This window comes from Apodemus sylvaticus, chromosome 5 (genome assembly GCF_947179515.1).
Source record: "Apodemus sylvaticus chromosome 5, mApoSyl1.1, whole genome shotgun sequence".
Classification (NCBI taxonomy): domain Eukaryota; kingdom Metazoa; phylum Chordata; class Mammalia; order Rodentia; family Muridae; genus Apodemus; species Apodemus sylvaticus.
In genome coordinates this window covers 95,364,616-95,385,959 of record NC_067476.1, presented here as the reverse complement: position 1 = coordinate 95,385,959, position 21,344 = coordinate 95,364,616, and the positions used below count along the sequence as shown (strand labels likewise).

Sequence of the window (21,344 nt, the reverse complement as noted above, 5' to 3'; positions counted from 1 at the left end):
AAAAAAAAAGGAATAAAGTTGGACGTTTTCTGACAAGGCTATGCCTTTATTTAACAGAATCTAACTTGGACTTCTATAAATTCTTCCTCTTTTGTTTAACTTTCCACTCTGCACCTTTGCCTTTTCTCTCTGTGGCCCTTCGCACACTCCCATCCAGTAATGCTGGCCTCGCCTGCTCTCTGTCTCTGGGTACTTAGCATGAACTACCCCCTCCTCGTTCCCCCCACGCCCCCATTGCATGTGGGCTTAGCAGAATGAAAGAATGATTTAAAAGTAAATAATCCTTACTCACCCACTCCTCAAATATCACACCTATGGACACTCCTGGTGATTCCTGGAGAACCTGAGCATTATGGTCATTGGTCAGTAATGACCCACAAGGCTGAGAAGTTTGCCTCTTCTAAAATGAGTGCACACGGCAGGTGCATAGGTCCTCTGGGAAACTGCAGTGTTTTGATGTTTTTCTTACAGTCTAAAGTTGGCAGGTACTTGAGGAAAGCAGCCAAGGGGCAGTCCCCCCAAGGAACTCTGTCCTGCTCACAATGGTTTAAGTGATTCTTTTCCCCAGTGCCTTCTTTTGTTAGTGAAATTGTATTTCCGGGTGAGTTAAGAACACCTAGATTGAATAAAACAGAATCAAGGAACTTCTAAAAATAAAACCAGTGAGGCTCTTGGCCCACTACCTCCCTTGGGTTGTCATCGTGATTTTCGTGTTGTATATGCCATGCTACAGGGTTATTAGTTTACCTTAGGCCCCAGTCTTGACATAGAAAACCATTTGCTGTGCCAATGGGCCCAGCAGTCTCTGTTTCTCAAGCTCATACTTTATTAGCTATACTAGAACATTGGAAATAACCTCTAATTTCAGTTCTTAGGGAAAAAACACTTATTCTGGTGACAAAACTAGAATATTATATTTCTAAGTTACTTGCATGATCTTTAGAAACTATAGTAAAATGGGCAGCTGCTTATCTGTCTTTAAATAAAGTATTGTCTGATTTAGTGAACTTAAGAATCCTACTTTACAGTCTCTTTACTATTTATAAAGATCATGCTACTGTCCAGGAAAGTGTTGAAGTAAATGGCAGGGGCCCCTGAAATCTACCTGGAGTGACTATATCTTTCCTCTGGATGGGGAGATTAAGTAGAATCAATATATTGTGGCACCCTAGCCATATAGGATGTTCCCTTTACTCTCGGAACTCTATATCTGGTCAGTTCTGCAACTTGCTTGTTGGGCAAATGATTGTCATATCATTCATGCAGGTATCTTGGAGGTCTTGCACTGCATCTTGATTGAAAGCCCAGAAGCCTTAAACCTCATAGCAGAGGGTCACATCAAGTCCATCATCTCCCTACTAGATAAGCATGGGCGGAATCACAAGGTGGGTATGAAAGAGAGGGCACTCCCATTGGTTTATTTCCCTGCCTTTTCTTTCCCTCATACTAATACCCATTCTATGTTATTGGAAGAGTGATGCATAGACTCTTAATTTACTTTTGAAAAAACTTTGGGAAACTGGGATTCTGAAAATCTATAGATACAGTCCAAGTCAGACAGCCTTAAAATGGATCTTAGGTGATCTGGATTTCCCCAGCTTCCCAAGCACACCCTGTTGTCATTAGCCCTTAACACACATCTCACTGTGGGGGCTCTCACTCTAGGACCTATGAGTTTAACAGTGTGTGATTTGATTGCACATGTGGGGTACAGCTGTGCTTTCACAGATTATAGAAGGTAAAGCCTAGTTCCTAGCTCTTGCTGACCATTATTTGGTAGAAAGGGAACTATATTTTGGGATGTATCTCAGTCCAGGAAAAGGAGCCCATACAGCATTGACTACATGATATGCAATGGCCTGAGGAAGCAGAAAAGCTATGGTCCTTAACATCTGTGAAATTGCTTGGCAAAGAAGAAAAAAATATGTGGGGTCTGTAATTGCTTTCTTGAACATGGTAAATCAAAAACAAGCATGAGGCTGGAGCCTTAGTCCAGCTTCTGTACACTCCAACATATTCCTCCCTGTCTGCAAAATGTAGTCAGAATTATTGCTAGGCATAGAGGTTACAAATGGCTTGAGCCACAGTCTAGCACTGAAGACAGGGAAACCATACAAAGGAGGTTTGCCCTAGTTTCATTACCTTAGAGCCTTAGTGATTCCACATAAAGTACTTTAAAAGTACCCAGTTTCCTTCCAACTTCCTACATCCAAAGAACATTGACTGGATGGTATTTAATGACAGTGTGACACTTATTCTGTCCATTCCACAGAGAAAACAGAGGCTTGGTAAGCCAAAGTAGTGGGAAGACAATGCATTCATAGCTAGCCTGGGACTAGACAGAAAAACACTGTTTTGAAACAAAGTCTCATCAAGGGTACCCTAATTTTTATATTTGATAGATTTAATAGATGGGTTTAAGTGCATACTTTATTTTTAAGTGTAAGCTCAAAGTATCACTAGTGTCTTGGGGTAAGTTTTGCAAAGATCTGAATATAGACCAGACTAGGCCCATATCTCACTTTTGCTTAGAAAAGGTCGATGATGTCTCCTTCTATCCAGTCTTCTGTGCTTTCTGTAGCACCAACGTTCGAAAGGGCCTCACTCATTCACCGAGCTTTCCATAAAGACAGTGACTCACGATACATAGAATTCTAGAGTCTCATGGAACCTGAGCAGTCATCTTTTGAGGATGATGTGGTGAAGTCAATGATAAATAACATTTCTCTTGCACTCATGGAGTGCTAGGACTGCTTTCTGTGTTCAAACACATCCTCTTCATTCTTCACCATGCTCCTCTCAGGTGATGTTGTTCTTATTGCTATTGTTATTGTTGTTGTTGTTGTTATTGTTATTGCCACTTGGCAGAGGCAGAAATTTCAGAGCATGGACCCTTGATATTAAGCAATTTTTGAGGGACCTCTCAGCTAACTGATGACGTGCTAGAACTAAACCTTTTCATTTCTTGCTAGTAACTCAAGCTAAAGGTTATGAACATTGACTTCATAGCCTAAATATTCTGGGATATTAATTTTTGTTTTTAGAATTACCTAAATACCTAAGTACCTTCAGAGTGGAACCTCTTTGATTAATGGGTATTACATACTAGCATGAAGTTTGAGGGATCCATCATTCATGAATGTGGCTTTTAAAGAGTTTCTGAATACTATGGAAGTTGAGAATCCATTCTTGTCCCACCATAGCACCTGTCATTTGCTTAGAATCTAGACTGTAAGGATAGCGTGGGTTTTAGGCCCACTTCCTTTCTATTTGTTTTAAGTTGTTAGCTGGGTCACTATGCAGAAAGCATTGCTTCTCATCTGAAGCTTTACCTCATCTGCAATCAAAAGTTGTAGAGAAAGAACCCAATCTTTGGGAAAATAAGAAACATGGGTAGTTGGATCCACTCCATTCTCTTTGAATGCGCTCTTTCGGTCGACGACTCCCAGGGATTTTTTCCCTGTAGATCCTCATCAGCACCTCCTCCCTTCCAACCTTCCAGAACCTATCAACAGTCTTCTCTTGCCAATTAAAAAGCAACATTAAAACTTTTAATTCACATTCAGAGCTTAATTTAAATGCAATTCTTTCAAAATCCCGGTTGAAACTGCTCTCCTCACCTCTGCTCTTAGACAACTTTTTTATAACAACTGCTTGAATTTTCATCTCACAGTGCTTATTTTCACAGACAATTTCTCTTAACCATTGTGAGTTACCTCATGATAGAGACTATCTGTGTGAACACTACAGGCTCAGGCTTATATATTTAATGATACAGGCTTCCATATATGCATTTCAAATGTTTAATAAACAAAATTATTAAGTGGATCCACCTCTGTCACACCTTGAATTGATGGGAGGCTGCACACCTGAACATGGCTACTATTACAGAACAAAAGGGAAATCGGCAGCTAGAAACAGTGCCATTAACACTGATTTATTTGACAAAAAGGCTAATTGCTAATAGATTATAGCATTTGTCCTATATTTTCCCACAGAGCTAGCTGTTATTAGTAAAATAATAATGATGATGCACTTATCTACTTGCTTCCCTGATGACTTGCACCAAATCTACTCAAACTTGTCATGGATGAATATTTTTATTATCATTTTTGTTTCATAATAAGTTTGAGTCACTTGTGAGAAAAATATATGGTAAAATAGTAATCTCATTGGTCCCTGGAAAGAATGAATCAGAATCAAAAGCTCAGTTTGGTGAAAGATAGGATGTCAGTAAACAAATCATTAACTCCCACACCATTGTGCCATAGATCCTGGGCCATAGATCTACTGTAGGTTGTTTCATGGCAGCCACTACAGCAGAGAATGACTCCCAACCACTCACTTCTCATCCTCAGGAAGGAAAATATGATCCCAGGGAGCTGGGAGCACTTTTTTTCCCAAATGTATAACTTGACACAAAGATCGCAAATTATATATCTTTTGCATTTTACAGTAAATCTGCTTTTACACAAAAAGACTAATGACAATACAGCATCCAAATGTTTTTGTTGATATGCAATATGGATTTTTTCCCTTTAAATTAGGATTCCAATGTAAGTGTGTATTTCCCATATAGAGGGAAGAAGATAAAGATCAATGGGTGGTTGATGGACCGAATGTGGTATTAGTGGTGAAAATGATTATATCTCTAAAACTGTCCCAGTGATTGGAGAAACCAAATTTTAAGACACGCCTACATTCAGTGACTTAGCATATAGCCCATCAGTTGCAGGGCTTCATTCTATGTCCGGGAGAAATTGCTGGAACATCTTATAAGATGAAGGCTTTGGTTTAGAATTGGGGTGGTGGGTACTATGACAGAGTAAAAGACATCTGTTCTATAAAAAATTAATAGATACTGATTAAAAACCAAAGGAACAGGGGAATCTGTGCATCTCTGTTTCTAGCAAGCTCCCAAGTGATGCCAGTGCTGCTAGCCCAGGAATCTGAGAATGGAGTTCTTGGTGCTGTTAATTCTTCGTTGGGTCTGAACACAGAGGGAAGGAGAAAAGAGGTCAATGAGAAGAGTTTGGGACATATCATGGCATCCACCCAACTTTTCTTAAGCAGAAGTTATATGACCACCATATACCACAAAGTAGACTTGTCAGCTTGGGAAAAGAAGGATACGGAGTCTGAGGGACACTGAGCAGAATCTACCTCACCAGGCAAGCTCCCCAAGACTACTGAGAAGTTAGCAAGTGCAAATGGCCTCTAGGCAAGATGCCTGTGAGTTCTTGTGGTGCAGTCCCAGGTGCCCCCCCTTCCCATTGAAGAGAACAAATTTAAATACTTTCAGAGAGAAGTATCCCTATTCCCTAGTAATACATGAAGAAATGTCATTTAAAAGTCTAACCATTGCCAAGTGTACATCTTTATGGAGTCAACAGTTTATAGATGAGGCATTGCTCTATCAGACTGTATGTTTCGTGCAATCTTTATTTCACTCTGCTTTCCCCATCATATATGAATTAAGCCCAGCTTTTCCTCTGGCTACAACAGCAAGGTCCCTGCAGCTATCCCTCCAAGGAAAACAGATGAAAGTGTATGATAGGCCAGAGGGAAAGTATTTAGTTTTCAGGCCATCCATGGCTCTTTGCTTAGAGTGAGAAACCACCCTCTAGATTTTTAATCTCCACAGCCAATATCTGTCATGAAGTGGCAATGGTCTGAGTGCCCTGCAAAGCTGCCTCGGGCCTTCTTTTTCTGTCTGTCCCATAAATGTACTCTGTATTTGTCTGGAATGAAATTGACATCCAGGGAGTCAGGTGGAAAATTGGTTTGTGAGAATTATGGAAACAAATGCTATCAACAATCTTAAGATATCCAATCTCACCAAGAGCTGAGTCTTCCGTGGCCACTTGGAAAGACTGAAATGTATTTGCCCAACCCCCTGTCACTGTGGCCAGACAGCCACAGTGTGGCTGTTATTTATCAACTCTTTGCACATTCCTCCCTGTAGAGGAGATAGGAGTAGTGCCTGCCCCAGCACTATTTGTTCTGCCAGGGTACAAACACAAAATGTGAATATAAGGGGATGCAGCAGAATGAGACAGGGCAGGGATGATGACAGCATGGCTCCGGAGTGGAGGTAGAGGGCCGGTTCCAGTTACTAGGCAGCTGGAAATAGCCGCAGTGGCTTGGTGTCATGTCTCTCAGATTATGAATCACCTAGACTCTTGCAGATTTGCTGTTTTCCCAGGTGGAAGGAAGAGAGTTAGTGAAACACTTTGAACACTGGTTTTCAGGAATATATGAACATCTTAATGTACTCTGATAGTATCCCAGTAAGATATCCAAGAACAGGGGTCTACACTGCTGTCTGAGGATCCCAGTCCTACTGCATTCCAGATCCTAAGCAAATGGGCCCTGAATGTTAGTCACTCCCAGTGTCTGAGCACCTTACTAACCCTCAGTGCAAAGCTCATGGGCTGGGTAAGTGCCCAGGTGGATTACAAGGCCTGTGGAAAGGATTTGATTTAATGACTGGGGAAATGAGTTGTGACTGGACTTGGTGCCTTAGGAATTTTCCCATACCCTAGACCTGACCCTAGCTGGACAGTATGTCTCCATAGTCTAGACTCTGACTTTAATAGAATTTGACCACAGATGGCAAGCACATGAGATGGAGAGATGGAGTGTAAGAATGAGGTCATGGGTCTAGAAGGATACTGAGCCTCATTTTCTAAGCAGCCTCTTAACCATCAGTGTCTCCTGAGTAAGGACTCTGATAGCTCTAGGCTAGTTTTCCATATTCCCATCACTCATCCATACCCTACCTGACACCTACTTTTGTGAGTAGTGATGATAAGGTTCTGCACATTGTATGCCTCCTCTTGGAGCTGAGGTTTAGAGCTGGATGTGTCCTCCTGCAGGTTCTCGATGTCCTGTGCTCCCTCTGTCTCTGCAATGGGGTTGCAGTAAGAGCAAACCAGAATCTTATCTGTGATAACCTACTACCCAGAAGGAACCTGCTTCTGCAGACACGGCTAATTAATGATGTCACCAGGTAAGGTAACTAGTGTCATTCCAGATGCCAAGTGCATCTAGGTAGGAGAAGGGAATTTATGGCAGTTCAAGCAAATAATAAAAAACCAAGCAATGGTATACTCTGGATGCTTCTAGCTTTTAGGAGAGTTTTGGAAAATAACCATTAAAGTAGCTGAGAAAGGAAGATAAATACATTCAAATGACTGAAGACATTTTGTTTTTGTTTATTTAGTTGTTTTTTTTTTCTTTTGTTACAACAGTGATTCTGTGTATAGTCCTGACTGTTCTGGAACTCACTTTGTAAACCAGGCTAGCCTCAAACTCAGAGATTCACTTGCTTCTGCCTTCTAAGTGCTGGGATTAAAAGTATGCACCACCACTGCATTGTCAGATCTTCCTTCTTAACAGACATCTTAATACAGCCTCATCTATATGTGTCCATCTCAAGTAGAACATACCCAAGCCCAGGAAGAGTCTCTCTTGCATAATTCAAACACTGAGAACCCTTAGTTGTCTGCCCTATACTTAACAAGGTTGGCTAACAGTAACTTCTTAATGTTTTTAAGTATTAAATATGCTTAGGGAACAAAAACTGCTAATTTGAAAATGATTGTACTTAAGTTTGTGTACCAGAAGATGGAGGTCATATAAATGATGTCTCTTACTTGAGAGAAACACAAAGGTTGGTGATCATACAACCCTTATGATATTTACAGCTTGTTGCACATGATTGTCAGTCAATAAATGCCTTGCCTTGAAATAGCTTTTTTAAAAAACCCTTTCTATTTTATAAGAAGTTTCCGATGCCCTCATACTGCCCACCACGAGCTTGGCCAGTTGCTGAGGGCTGTGCAATAACAACAGCAACAACACAAAAGATTAAAATGCACTGGCCTAGGTTTAATTGGCCCAATACCTCCTGGGTTTGGCTCAGCTTGGTTTTTCAGTTATTTGCTGTCTGCAGAAGCAGCCTGTCCCATGTTTAATTTCAGTATCCGGCCAAACATCTTCCTGGGAGTTGCTGAAGGCTCACCACAGTACAAGAAGTGGTACTTTGAGTTAATTATCGACCAGGTGGAGCCTTTCCTAACAGCAGAGCCCACACATCTGCGAGTGGGCTGGGCCTCCTCTTCAGGCTACGCCCCATACCCTGGTGGTGGAGAAGGATGGGGAGGCAACGGCGTTGGTGATGACCTGTACTCCTATGGCTTTGATGGACTTCATCTTTGGTCAGGTGAGTACCTTGTGAAACTTCCACCCTCTATTTTATTGTTGAAGGTAATTGAGCCACATAATGTTGACTCTGAGTTGAAATGATAGAAATGCTTGAATCTCATGAGACGAGTATAAAAGGCATCAATTTTAAATAAGTTTTATCTATAGCTTTATTCTGGGAGTTCCTAGCTATGTCACACAACACAGATCACTTAAGCTTACTGTTAAAATGTAAGTGTGAAATGCCCATCACTGGCTCATGTGATGGCTTGAATTTTTGGTCGCCAACTGATGGCACTTTTTTTGAGAAATTGTGGTACTATTAGGAGGTAGGATCAAGCTAGAGGAAATAGGTCATTGGGGACATCACTTGAGGTTTATAATCAAGCCCAACTTCCTGTCCTCTCTCCACTTTCTGGTCAAGTGGTATGTTAGCAAGCACCTGACATTCATTCCCACTTCCACAGACCCACCCACTAGCATGCCTCCCCTGCTAAGATGGCTATAAAGAAACATAAGTCCTACTTTCCTGTCTTGTAGTTATTCAATCACAGCAATAAGAAAAGTATCTGATATACTAAGTCTCTCTATCTTAAGAGTCTCTTAGTATAAGATATACTAAGTCTCTCTATCAAAAGCCCTTTAGGAAGGCTAAAGACATACAAGTGAATTTTCTGAAGATGGCCCGCCATTTTGCATGGCCTGTGATAGGTGATTTCTGTGAGTCAATGTCCTAAGAGACTTCATCCCAGGATGGCTTCTTGCTGCTGATAAACCTTTCCTGTCACTATTATATAGCCTAATGATTCCTGGGCATTAGCCAAACCTATTGGGCAAATTTTATGCAAATCAACATGAAGATGCACTCTCATGTAGTAATGTTGTATAGACAAATAGATAATTTTATAATTCCTAATAATGGTTTTATAGAATTCCTAAATGTATACAAGTAATTCCATGTACTCTATAGTATCAAAACAAATAAGAGTTCTGTAAACCTCCATATGTCATAGGCTGATTGTACTAGAAACAGAAAGCAGGCTAGGAACAAATTTATGATAAAGGACAACATCCCTTCTAGCTTAGGCATAAGACCACTATCTGGTAACTAAATGGCATAAACTGAGAATGGACAATTTATTGTAGTTGCAAAAACAAAAAAAAATGAAATATTTACTGGTTTATCTATACAAAACTTCTAAATAATAAGATACAAGCAAATAATTTGTCTCTTGAGAAAACCATGTTAATTTGTGACATAAAAATTATTGCTTTAAACTTATAATAAACTTATGGGGGGCTAGTAACAGATGATGACCGCTTAATGAGACACTAGTCTTAGTGGAAAGACATGTAAATAATTCCGTTGTTATTCTTTAAACTATATCAATCCATGACGTGAATTAGTACCATAAACTTACTATGAACTTATTGGAATATAAACGCATTTAGAAAATCATGTAATTAATTATCTTGTTGTAATGGCTCGGCTCTACATGATAGCTGTATGAGGTAATTTTTTTAGAGAAAGTATATATACTAAAAACAGAAAATAAAGGTAAAATGGAGCCACTGTTTCTGTTTCATTCAGAGTGAATGAATGTGGCTTTTCTTATTTTTCCCTTTCTTTCTGGCTCACAAAGATTTATGAAACTCTGAGCCTCTTGCCTGATCAGTCAGGAGCCTGTGAATCAAAGGACAAAGAACCGGAGTAACCAACTTCTTTACTTAATCCTTAGCTGCTAACAGTAGGTGTTAATCACCAGAAGTCAGCAGCTTCTGGCCACAGAATAGTGAAGAGTTTAGAAAGGAAAATATTACCAAATGTAAGCAATTTTTGCCCTCACAAAACCAATGCTTGCCCCTGCAGTCTCCTACACCATCCATTGCTTGCCTGCATGAGTATACCTGGATGCCATGGCTGGCTCTTGGCATGTATCTGTGAGTCCTTATTTCAAATAGGCTTGTTAGGGTTTTTGAAGAAGTACATTGGCAATAATCAGCTTTATTTAGTGGGTAGTAAGCTACATGCTTTAATGTTATAATGACCTTTAAGGTAGCAAATACAGAACTCTTTTTTTTTTAAAGATTTGTTTATTTATTATACGTAAGTACACTGTAGGTGTCTTCAGATGCTGCAGAAGAGGGTTCAGATCTCATTACAGTTGGTTGTGAGCCACCATGTGGTTGCTGGGATTTGAACTTAGGACCTTCAGAAGAACAGTCAGTGCTCTTAACTGCTGAGCCATCTCTCCAGCCCCAGAACTCTTGTTACAGATACAGAAACTGATACAAAACAACACCAAAAAAAATGTAATCAGTCACCCTGGGGAGGCTCCTGATCTGATTATGTCATCAAGACCATAACATCAACACTGCTGTCCTTCCTGTTATGATTGTTAGCATCTGTAGGTTAATCTGAAACAAAATTCAGGACTTTTTAAAAAGATAAATACTGATGATTTTGCCATACATCACCACGGCCCATAAATGTGAAGGGATGGGTTGTTTCTGCCTAGGTGAAAAATGCAAGACTAACTCCAGAGTTTTCACTGTAAGTAAGTACTGTACCTCTCCCACTTATCATCCAAAGCATGTATTGTCTGTATTTCCTTAAGAACTGCAGTTGGAGATGATGTGTGCCTGATAAAAATGCCTCAAAGAAGCATTGTGTGACATATTTCTTACAGAGGAGCCATGATACAGTCCTTTAACATTCAGCAGGAGAGAAGTGTTTCTCTACAAAATGAAACTATGGACTGAATTTTCTTGTGTGACTGAGAAGTGCAAACCCATCACATTCTCCTCCTTCCTTTAGAGCAGTGGTTCTCAACCTTCCTAGTGTTGTGACCCTTTATACGGTTCCTCTTGTTGTGGTGACCCCCCCCAACCATAAACTTATTTTCATTGCTACTTCATAACTGTAAATTTGCTACTGCTATAAATGGTAATGTAAATCTCTGGGGGGTTGATGGCCTTAAATGACCCCTGTGAAAGGGTTGTTTGACCTTCAGAGGGTCACAACCCAAAGGTTGAGAACCATTGCCTTAGACCATATATTACTTGATATTAATAACCTGTGTCATCTGGGATCTGATGGCATGCTTCTTGGAGTAGTCCTCTTAATAATGTTTCTTGTTAATTTTGTGTTTCTTGTTCATGGTGTTTAAAACTTTGGGGGCTATTATAAATATTCTCATTGTACATTTATCTATCCTAGATCATAGATAGGGATGGGAAAGACACAAGCATCTACTTTTGTTCTGTGTGACCAAAGGGACAACTTGGGACATGCAAAAACTATGGCAGGCTGAGCTCAGCAGGAGGAAATTTATCTTGCTCTCTACCCCATCCCCGATCACACTCCCTAGTTCTTCATAGAAAATGTATCTTCCCTTCCTAGTTGTCCGAGGCCCACTGTAGAATCACTGAGTCTAGAGGTGCACAGTGAGTGTCACCAGATGATATACACTCTCTCTGGGAAGTGAAGATTGACTGTGAATGGGAAGGGAAGAATGCTCACATGAATCAGCAACTCCCAGACGGCAGGAAGTCTGAGAGGGACTGAATGAGCTCCCCTTGTGGAACCTTTTTCACACTGCCTCCTGGTGGCTCCCATCTCATCCTCCCAAGTCTGCTCGCTCAAAGGAACCCAGACAATTCCTGTAGAGGACTCTGCATAGCCACTCAATAGATTAAGCATATTTAACTCTTGTTTCAAAGGCAAATGAATCATTCTCAAAGGAAAACTTTTGTCCTTGTTGATGCTGCAAGAGTACACTTAGACACTTAGGAAAGTCTTGTGTCTATTTGTAGACACTTGGGAATGAACACTTCAGTGAGTCCAGAGGCAAAGAAACTAACCACACTAAATACTTCTGTGAGTTCAGAAGCAACACACCCCATGATATATCAAAAGGGGGCACACTCCTGTGCATTTCAGAACCTGAACATCAATAACTGCTCCTATCTAGCTCTTCATTGTTCTATCCTATATCCTATGAACAAGCAAGGGAGATGATCTGGGGGCCACACTGGTCATCACTACTAATGGCTCTGCTTATTAGAGAAGTGGGAAGATGGCCAGAAACTCAGGTTTGCAAAGGCTTATTGTGAGTCTAAATAGTACACATGCTTTACAATATAATCTAATGGAAATATGCAAAAGATCTCAGACTCTTAGGCCATCTGATAATGTAAACAGGCAATGTCTATAAGTTTCTTTCCATTCTCATGCACTGAATCTCAAGGCTTCCTTAAGTCCAGACTACATCCTGATTGCTCAAGGTCCATACAGGAAACATCTATCTTATAGAAGGCATTCCAGATAAATGTATCAGTATGTGCTTCAGCTGAAGAAATAAGGTGTCTGTTAATGACTCCTACCAGGACTGCAGGGAATTTCTAGCATCTGAGGAAAAGGTAATTGCCTGATGACTTAATGGCATGGAAATAACACTCAGATGATGTAGAAAAGGATGGAAGATGATTAGGAAGAAAGATTGAAAACTGGTCGTAACAAATTTTCTTCTTTCTCCTGAGATTTAAGTTTCCAGGTCCATTAACTTTATAGTCGTCTGTGTACATAAATTAAGCTACTGACTTGAACTGATCTGTAGCATATTTATTAAAGAACAATTGAAGTCGCCTTTGGAAAGAATTGCAATGGTAACATTGTATCAGTAAAAAAAAGGTCAAGAAAAAAATAGTGTGGCTTTCCTGGGATCCCAATTGTTGCTTGGGGGAGGGGCACTGGGCAAGTTGCTTATTTATAGAGACTTTTCTAATTAGAACAATGCATAAATAAGGGTTGAATGGCACATACCTGTAAACTCAGCTATTAAGAATGCTGAGGCAGAAGGCTCACTTGAGCCCAGGAATAAAATATAGCTGCATTCCATTTTGAAAATGAGGTTGCTGGGGAAGGGGATTTTCTTCAGTGGAGTGACACTGGCTATATCAACCACTAGGACCATTTGACTTATAGGAGGCTTTGGAAGGTGAAGATACTTGTGGATTTTATGTTTATTTATCAAGATGCTGGGTGCTTTTAAAGTTAATTGCCCAAATTCACATGCCAGTTGTTGGTTTTCCAGAATCACAGATATGTTGGGAATTGTTCATGAAGGGTATTTTCTGGAAGCCAAAATAATGAAAAAGGAAGTGGGTTGCTGGGAAGACCCATTTTAGTGGGAAAATCAGAATTCCAGAGTGAGACAAGCACAACAGGTTTTTCTGAGTTTCCAGAAGTTCGTTTTAAAGCAGACTTGAAAGAGAAAGTGAACAGAGAATAGGACCTGGGATGTCTACGCTCTGTGCTGAACTGAAAGCTGACAGTCTTTCCAACTGGAAAAGACAGGGGAAAATGGAAAGATGTCAACACCACCTGTGTTCCACATGGCACTCTGTTTTGTTTCAAGTTTAAATAACCTTGACTATAGGTCTCCCAGTGTGGTTAACTAAGGTTGGTAAAGTGGTAGGAGTTACAAAAACAGAGTCCAAACTCTTGGCACATAAATTGGAGATCCCCACTGAGGACATACTGTGCTGAGGCCTCTGCAGTGTGGATACCCAAGCTCTAGGTCCAATCTAGCTTCATTAACCCCACCCCATCCCCCATAACCCCCTCTCCAGCCCTCACTCTTCAGCTTCAGTGCTTTCTTTCCCGTTTATCTAGTATCCTGCTCGTTTTTGAAGTCCCTGTGTTTCCCATGTTTGCAGACGGGTGTGGCATCTTCCTCTACTTCCAGCAGACATGGAAGCTCCTTCTAATATATATCCTATTGCTGTAATTCCTGGCCACCTACTCCCTACCCAGCCTACCCAGGAACAGTGACCTTTCTTTCTTTCTTTCTTTCTTTCTTTCTTTCTTTCTTTCTTTCTTTCTTTCTTTCTTTCTTGCAAGGGATACAGGGTTTATTTGAGCTTATAGTTCTGGAAGACACATACAACTCACCATTATGGCAAGACATAGCAGCAAGAAATTCTTCTTAAAGTGACAAAGTGAGCCGTCTGCTTTTGATTCACAGCCCCAGGGATAGTATCAGGCACAGAGAGAACCCTGTTTTAAAAAACCAAAAATAATAAAATAAAATAAAATAAATTGGATGTTTACTTTAATATTGGTAATTATTTCTTTCAAGGAATTCATAATGAGTATTTATTGTTTGTTATGGAGGGAAGGGGGCTGGAATATGGCTTTTTTCAGTCACAAAAGTTAGAGGAAGTATTTTTAAATTAAAAATATAATAATTTTGCTACTTTTTAAATCAACCAATTAGTTTTTAATCTATTAGTAAAATAATATTAGCCATTGTAAATATTAAATGGTTTGAGGTTGAGATTAGTAATATCATCAAATATGTATATGCAAAATTTGTAAATAATACATATACATCAAGAATAGATTTATTTTAGGTGACCCTTTATGATTTGTTGAGAAGTCATTAAAATCTAGCTTTTAATATGTATAGAATTCTGGTATAACTTATAATATGATTTGACAAAAGATCCAAAAGATTTACACATCCTGGTTTGGATACATTTTGTGTGAATGTATGTGTGTGTGTGTGTGTGTGTGTGTGTGTGTGTACCCAAGCTCACATGAGAATGAACGTGTTTTAATGAAGGCATTTTTTTCTTACTCTTTGACAACTTCATGATGTTTATATAGAATCTTGGTCATTTTCATGCCTCCATTCTCTGCTCTCATACACCTCTCTCTTTTCCTGGAAACTTTGTTTTTCCCAGAAAGTCCTCCTGCGCCTACTTGAATGATTTTGGGGAGGGGGGGTCACTGAGCTTAATTCAGGTTGTTTACATTAGCATGGGTCAAGAGGTTATTTACTGGAACAGTGGTAGCCTGTCATTGTCTACATCTCTAAAGAAAATGATATCCCTGCCTCTAGTATCCCTTAATTGCCCATAATCCCTCAGTAAGAGATGGAAGCTCACCATCCCTCACACATACATCATGAAATGGTGACAGTCCAATGCTGTGTAAGTCTTATGTACGTAATCCATGAATGCATCAACCTTGTTATGTCCAGAAGACTCCATGTCACAGCACACCTCTCCAACCTGTCTCCTATATCCTCTGTGACCCTCATTTGTGATGTTCTCTGAGCCTTGTGGGGTTATGATCTAGAAGTCCTGTTCAGAAGTCATTCCAAAGTCACTAATTCACTGCATTATGGTTACACTTTTCTTTTTCTTACTTTTCTGTATGATGGTTAATGTTTATAATGAATATGTATTAATTGTACTCTTAAAAAACAAAATGTCTTTATATTGTTACAGAACCTCTAAATTTCAACTTCTCCCTGTCTGAGAGGAGGCTTGGTAGAATCATGATAATAACATAGAAAAGCAAGGCATTTTCTCACTATTTTGAGTCAGAAGTGTTCAATCATTTTATGAGGAAGATATAGTAAAGCATTTTAAAACCACTAATGCACCTACAAATGACAGCATGTTTGCCTCCTTATCTGAAATAATAAAGCTATTTAAAGCAATCAAACCTTGCTGCATAGTTTCCTGACTAGAAGGGGTGCAGTTCTCTCTGATGACCCTTCCAATCAGTGCCCACATCCTTTTGAGAAAGCAGACGGGAGGACTCTCTTACCTATGACCACATGCTACCCCCTACCCTTCAAGGACCTCCACTCCATAAAAGCTGTCCAATGCTTACGTCTAGCACCAGCATAGTCTGAGCACGCACCTTGTAGACTCACTTCTCATTGGCCTTATTCGTGGAAGGTTTAGGACTCTCTCTCTCTCTCTGAGAGTTGGTTCATGCCAAGCATGGTGTCTTCCACTTGCCAGCTTAGGAAATGCTTTCCCCTCTCTCATCTCATGCAGTAAGTGATTGCGTTTCCAGTCCGGTAGCGTAGCCTGAGCTCTTCGTGTACGTCATACTCACTGTGTTTCTCCATCTCTCAGTTATAGCTTCTTAAGTATGTCTCTCTACCTGATGCATGCCTCCAGGGGCCCACAGTTTTATTCCTGCTCTCTACTCACCAGGCCGGATACCCAGAGCTGTGGCCTCCATCAACCAGCATCTGCTCAGATCAGATGATGTGGTGAGCTGCTGCCTTGACCTAGGAGTACCCAGCATCTCTTTCCGAATCAATGGACAACCTGTGCAGGGGATGTTTGAGAATTTCAACACAGATGGCCTCTTCTTCCCTGTGATGAGTTTTTCGGCTGGTGTCAAGTAAGTTATGGCTGCAGTTTCCTGGGAAATAGCTATGGCCCCACTTTAAAATTTTCCTATAACTCTCTTGAACTGAGGAACCAATACTTCCTTTTAGGGTTTCATCTCAAAAGCCAAATTGCTCCCAAGAAAGTGGTGGCAAAAGGGCAAGAAGTAACCAAACTCATTTCCTCTACCTGCTTACTGAATAGGCAGCTCCTGTAGGGGTTATACTAAGTACTCAGATAAAATGTATTAGAAATCCTCTGAACAATACATGCTTGCCATTAGTTCCTTAAAAGAAATAATTACAGATATAACAATAAAAGTTACCTTCCAATTTATATTATTTTATTTTTGTTTTTTTTTTTTTAAACAGGGTTTCTCTGTGTGGTTCTGGCTATCCTGGAACTCACTCTGTAGACCAGTATGGCCTCAGAGATCTGCCTGCTTCTGCATCCTAAATGCAGGAATTAAAAGCATGTGCCACCACTGCCTGGTATACCTTCTAATTCTAATGCTTAGCTATAATCACTGTTAGTATTTTGTTATATTTATCTTTTTGTTACACATGTGTGCATACTTTCTAAATTGCAGTCACTGCAATATAAAGTATAATTTTTAACTAAGAAATAAGTAATGAGATTTTTCCTGACTCATTAGGTACCCTCAAAATTATTTTTAGTGGCCAAATAATCTCTCTTTATTTCACTGCCTCAAAATATAGCCATTAGCTGACTGCTATGTTTTCATGCAAATTCTATTTCTATTGTTATAAATAGCATTATTACAGATACATCTGTATATAACTCTGGTTTTGCATTGCTGTTTTTTTTCTTCTCAAGAAAAAAATGTATTACTTTTAAGATCCAAATTTATAATGATGTGGCTAAACTGATTTTTAGAAAAATCCCATGAAATGTTAGGAGTTTCTTGTCAATGACTGAAAAGCCTAAGATTCTTTGAAAACCACAGATTTGCTCTGTGGTTTGACACATTTTGAAGCGAATGTAACGTGAACAAAAATTGTAGCAAAGCTGTCATCAATAGAAATTCAACTGATTTTCAACTTTTTTTTTAATTTTTTTATTCGATATAATTTATTTACATTTCAAATGATTTCCCCTTTTCTAGCGCCCCACTCCCTGAAAGTCCCGTAAGCCCCCTTCTCTTCCCCTGTCGTCCCACCCACCCCTTCCCACTTCCCCGTTCTGGTTTTGTCGAATACTGCTTCACTGAGTCTTTCCAGAACCAGGGGCCACTCCTCCTTTCTTCTTGTACCTCATTTGATGTGTGGATTATGTTTTGGGTATTCCAGTTTTCCAAGCTAATATCCACTTATTAGTGAGTGCATACCATGATTCACCTTTTGAGTCTGGGTTACCTCACTTAGTATGATGTTCTCTAGCTCCATCCATTTGCCTAAGAATTTCATGAATTCATTGTTTCTAAAGGCTGAATAGTACTCCATTGTGTAGATATACCACATTTTTTGCATCCACTCTTCTGTTGAGGGATACCTGGGTTCTTTCCAGCATCTGGCAATTATAAATAGGGCTGCTATGAACATAGTAGAGTATGTATCCTTATTACATGGTGGGGAATCCTCTGGGTATATGCCCAGGAGTGGTATAGCAGGATCTTCTGGAAGTGAGGTGCCCAGTTTTCGGAGGAACCGCCAGACTGATTTCTAGAGTGGTTGTACCAATTTGCAACCCCACCAGCAGTGGAGGAGTGTTCCTCTTTCTCCACACCCTCTCCAACACCTGCTGTCTCCTGAATTTTTAATCTTAGCCATTCTGACTGGTATAAGGTGAAATCTCAGGGTTGTTTTGATTTGCATTTCCCTAATGACTAATGAAGTTGAGCATTTTTTAAGATGCTTCTCCGCCATCCGAAGTTCTTCAGGTGAGAATTCTTTGTTTAACTCTGTACCCCATTTTTAATAGGGTTGTTCAGTTTTCTGGAGTATAACTTCTTGAGTTCTTTATATATATTGGATATTAGCCCTCTATCTGATGTAGGATTGGTGAAGATCTTTTCCCAATTTGTTGGTTGCCGATTTGTCCTCTTGATGGTGTCCTTTGCCTTACAGAAACTTTGTAATTTTATGAGGTCCCATTTGTCAATTCTTGCTCTTAGAGCATACGCTATTGGTGTTCTGTTCAGAAACTTTCTCCCTGTACCGATGTCCTCAAGGGTCTTCCCCAGTTTCTTTTCTATTAGCTTCAGAGTGTTTGGCTTTATGTGGAGGTCCTTGATCCATTTGGATTTGAGCTTAGTACAAGGAGACAAGGATGGATCAATTTGCATTCTTCTGCATGTTGACCTCCAGTTGAACCAGCACCATTTGTTGAAAAGGCTATCTTTTTTCCATTGGATGTTTTCAGCCTCTTTGTCGAGGATCAAGTGGCCATAGGTGTGTGGGTTCATTTCTGGATCTTCAATCCTGTTCCATTGATCCTCCTGCCTGTCACTGTACCAATACCATGCAGTTTTTAACACTATTGCTCTGTAGTATTGCTTGAGGTCAGGGAGACTGATTCCCCCAGATTTTCTTTTGTTGCTGAGAATAGTTTTAGCTATCCTGGGTTTTTTGTTGTTCCAGATGAATTTGATAATTGCTCTTTCTAATTCTGTGAAGAATTGAGTTGGGATTTTGATGGGTATTGCATTGAATCTGTATATTGCTTTTGGCAAAATGGCCATTTTAACTATATTGATTCTACCGATCCATGAGCATGGGAGGTTTTCCCATTTTTTGAGGTCTTCCATTTCCTTGTTCAGAGTCTTGAAGTTCTTGTCATACAGATCTTTCACATGTTTGGTAAGAGTCACCCCAAGATACTTTATACTGTTTGTGGCTATTGTGAAGGGGGTCATTTCCCTAATTTCTTTCTCAGCCTGCTTATCCTTTGAGTATAGGAAGGCCACTGATTTGCTTGTGTTGATTTTATAACCTGCCACTTTGCTGAAGTTGTTTATCAGCTGTAGGAGTTCTCTAGTGGAGTTTTTTGGATCACTTAGGTAGACTATCATGTCGTCTGCAAATAATGATATTTTGACTTCTTCCTTTCCAATATGTATCCCTTTGACGTCCTTATGTTGTCAAATTGCCCGAGCTAGTACCTCAAGTACAATATTGAAAAGATAAGGAGAAAGGGGGCAGCCTTGTCTGGTCCCTGATTTCAGTGGGATTGCTTCAAGTTTCTCTCCATTTATTTTGATGCTTGCTACCGGTTTGCTGTATATTGCTTTTACTATGTTTAGGTATAGGCCTTGAATTCCTGTTCTCTCCAAGACTTTAAGCATGAAAGGATGCTGAATTTTGTCAAATGCTTTTTCAGCATCTAATGAAATGACCATGTGGTTTTGTTCTTTGAGTTTGTTTATGTAGTGGATTGCATTGATGTATTTCCGTATATTGAACAAACCCTGCATTCCCGGGATAAAGCCTACTTGATCATGGTGGATGATCGTTTTGATGTGTTCTTGGATTCGGTTGGCAAGAATTTTATTGAGTATTTTTGCATCGATGTTCATAAGGGAAATTGGTCTGAAGTTCTCTTTCTTTGTTGGATCTTTGTGTGGCTTTGGTATCCGCGTAATTGTGGCTTCATAGAAGGAATTGGGTAGTGTTCCTTCTGTTTCTATTTTGTGGAATAGTTTGAAGAGTATTGGTGTTAACTCTTCTTTGAAGGTCTGATAGAATTTTGCACTGAAACCATCTGGTCCTGTGCTTTTTTTGGTTGGAAGACTTTCTATGACTCCGTCTATTTCTTTAGGCATTATGGGACTGTTTAGATGGTCTAGTTGGTCCTGATTTAATTTTGGTATTTGGTATCTGTCTAGGAAATTGTCCATTTCCTCCAGATTCTCCAGTTGTGTTGAGTACAGGCTCTTGTAGTAGGATCTGATGATTTTTTGGATTTCCTCAGTTTCCGTTGTTATATCTCCCTTTTCATTTCTAAGTTTGTTAATTTGGATACTTTCTCTGTGCCCTTTGGTCAGTCTGGCTAAGGGTTTATCTATCTTGTTGATTTTCTCAAAGAACCAGCTCCTGGTTTTGTTGATTTTTTTGTATGGTTCTCTTTGTTTCTTCTTGATTGATTTCGTCCCTGAGTTTGATGATTTCCTGCCTTCTACTCCTCCTGGGTGAAATAGCTTCTTTTTGTTCCAGGGCTTTCAGGTGTGTCATTAAGCTGGTAATGTATGCTCTCTCCATTTTCTTTTTGGAGGCACTCAGGGCTATGAGTTTTCCTCTTAGCACTGCTTTCATTGTGTCCCATAGATTTGGGTATGTTGTGTTTTCATTTTCATTGTGTTCTAAAAAGTCTTTAATTTCTTTCTTTATTTCTTCCTTGACCAAGGTATCATTGAGTAGAATATTGTTCAGTTTCCACGTGTATGTGGGTTTTCTGTTGTTTTTGTTGCTATTGAAGATCACTTTTACTCCATAGTGATCTGATAGGAGGCATGGGATTAGTTCGATCTTCTTATATTTGTTGAGGTCTGCCTTGTGTCCAAGTATATGGTCGATTTTGGAGAAGATACCATGAGGTGCTGAGAAAAAGGTATATTCTTTTGCTTTAGGGTGAAATGTTCTATAAATATCAGTCAAATCCAATTGGTCCAAAGCTTCAATTAGTTTTACTGTGTCCCTGTTTAGTTTCTGTTTTCCCGATCAGTCCATTGAGGAAAGTGGAGTGTTGAAGTCCCCCACAATTATTGTGTTAGGTGCAATGTGTGCTTTGAGCTTTAGTAAAGTTTCTTTTACGAATGAGGGTGCCCTTGCATTTGGCGCATAGATGTTCAGAATTGAAAGTTCTTCTTGGTGGATTTTTCCTTTGACCAGCAAGAAATGTCCTTCTGTGTATCTTTTGATGACTTTAGGTTGAAAGTCAATTTTATCTGATATTAGAATGGCTACTCCTGCTCATTT

At 39.7% G+C, this 21,344-nt stretch overlaps 1 protein-coding gene across 1 annotated transcript in view; it reads left to right on the top strand.

Moving 5' to 3' along the window:
• Ryr3 (ryanodine receptor 3) overlaps positions 1–21,344 on the top strand; it is a 410,215-nt gene that overhangs the window by 124,533 nt on the left and 264,338 nt on the right. The window contains 4 exon segments of the mRNA XM_052181674.1: positions 1,267–1,385; positions 6,879–7,012; positions 7,986–8,227; positions 16,231–16,423. Of these exon segments, the coding sequence (XP_052037634.1) occupies positions 1,267–1,385; positions 6,879–7,012; positions 7,986–8,227; positions 16,231–16,423 (688 nt within the window).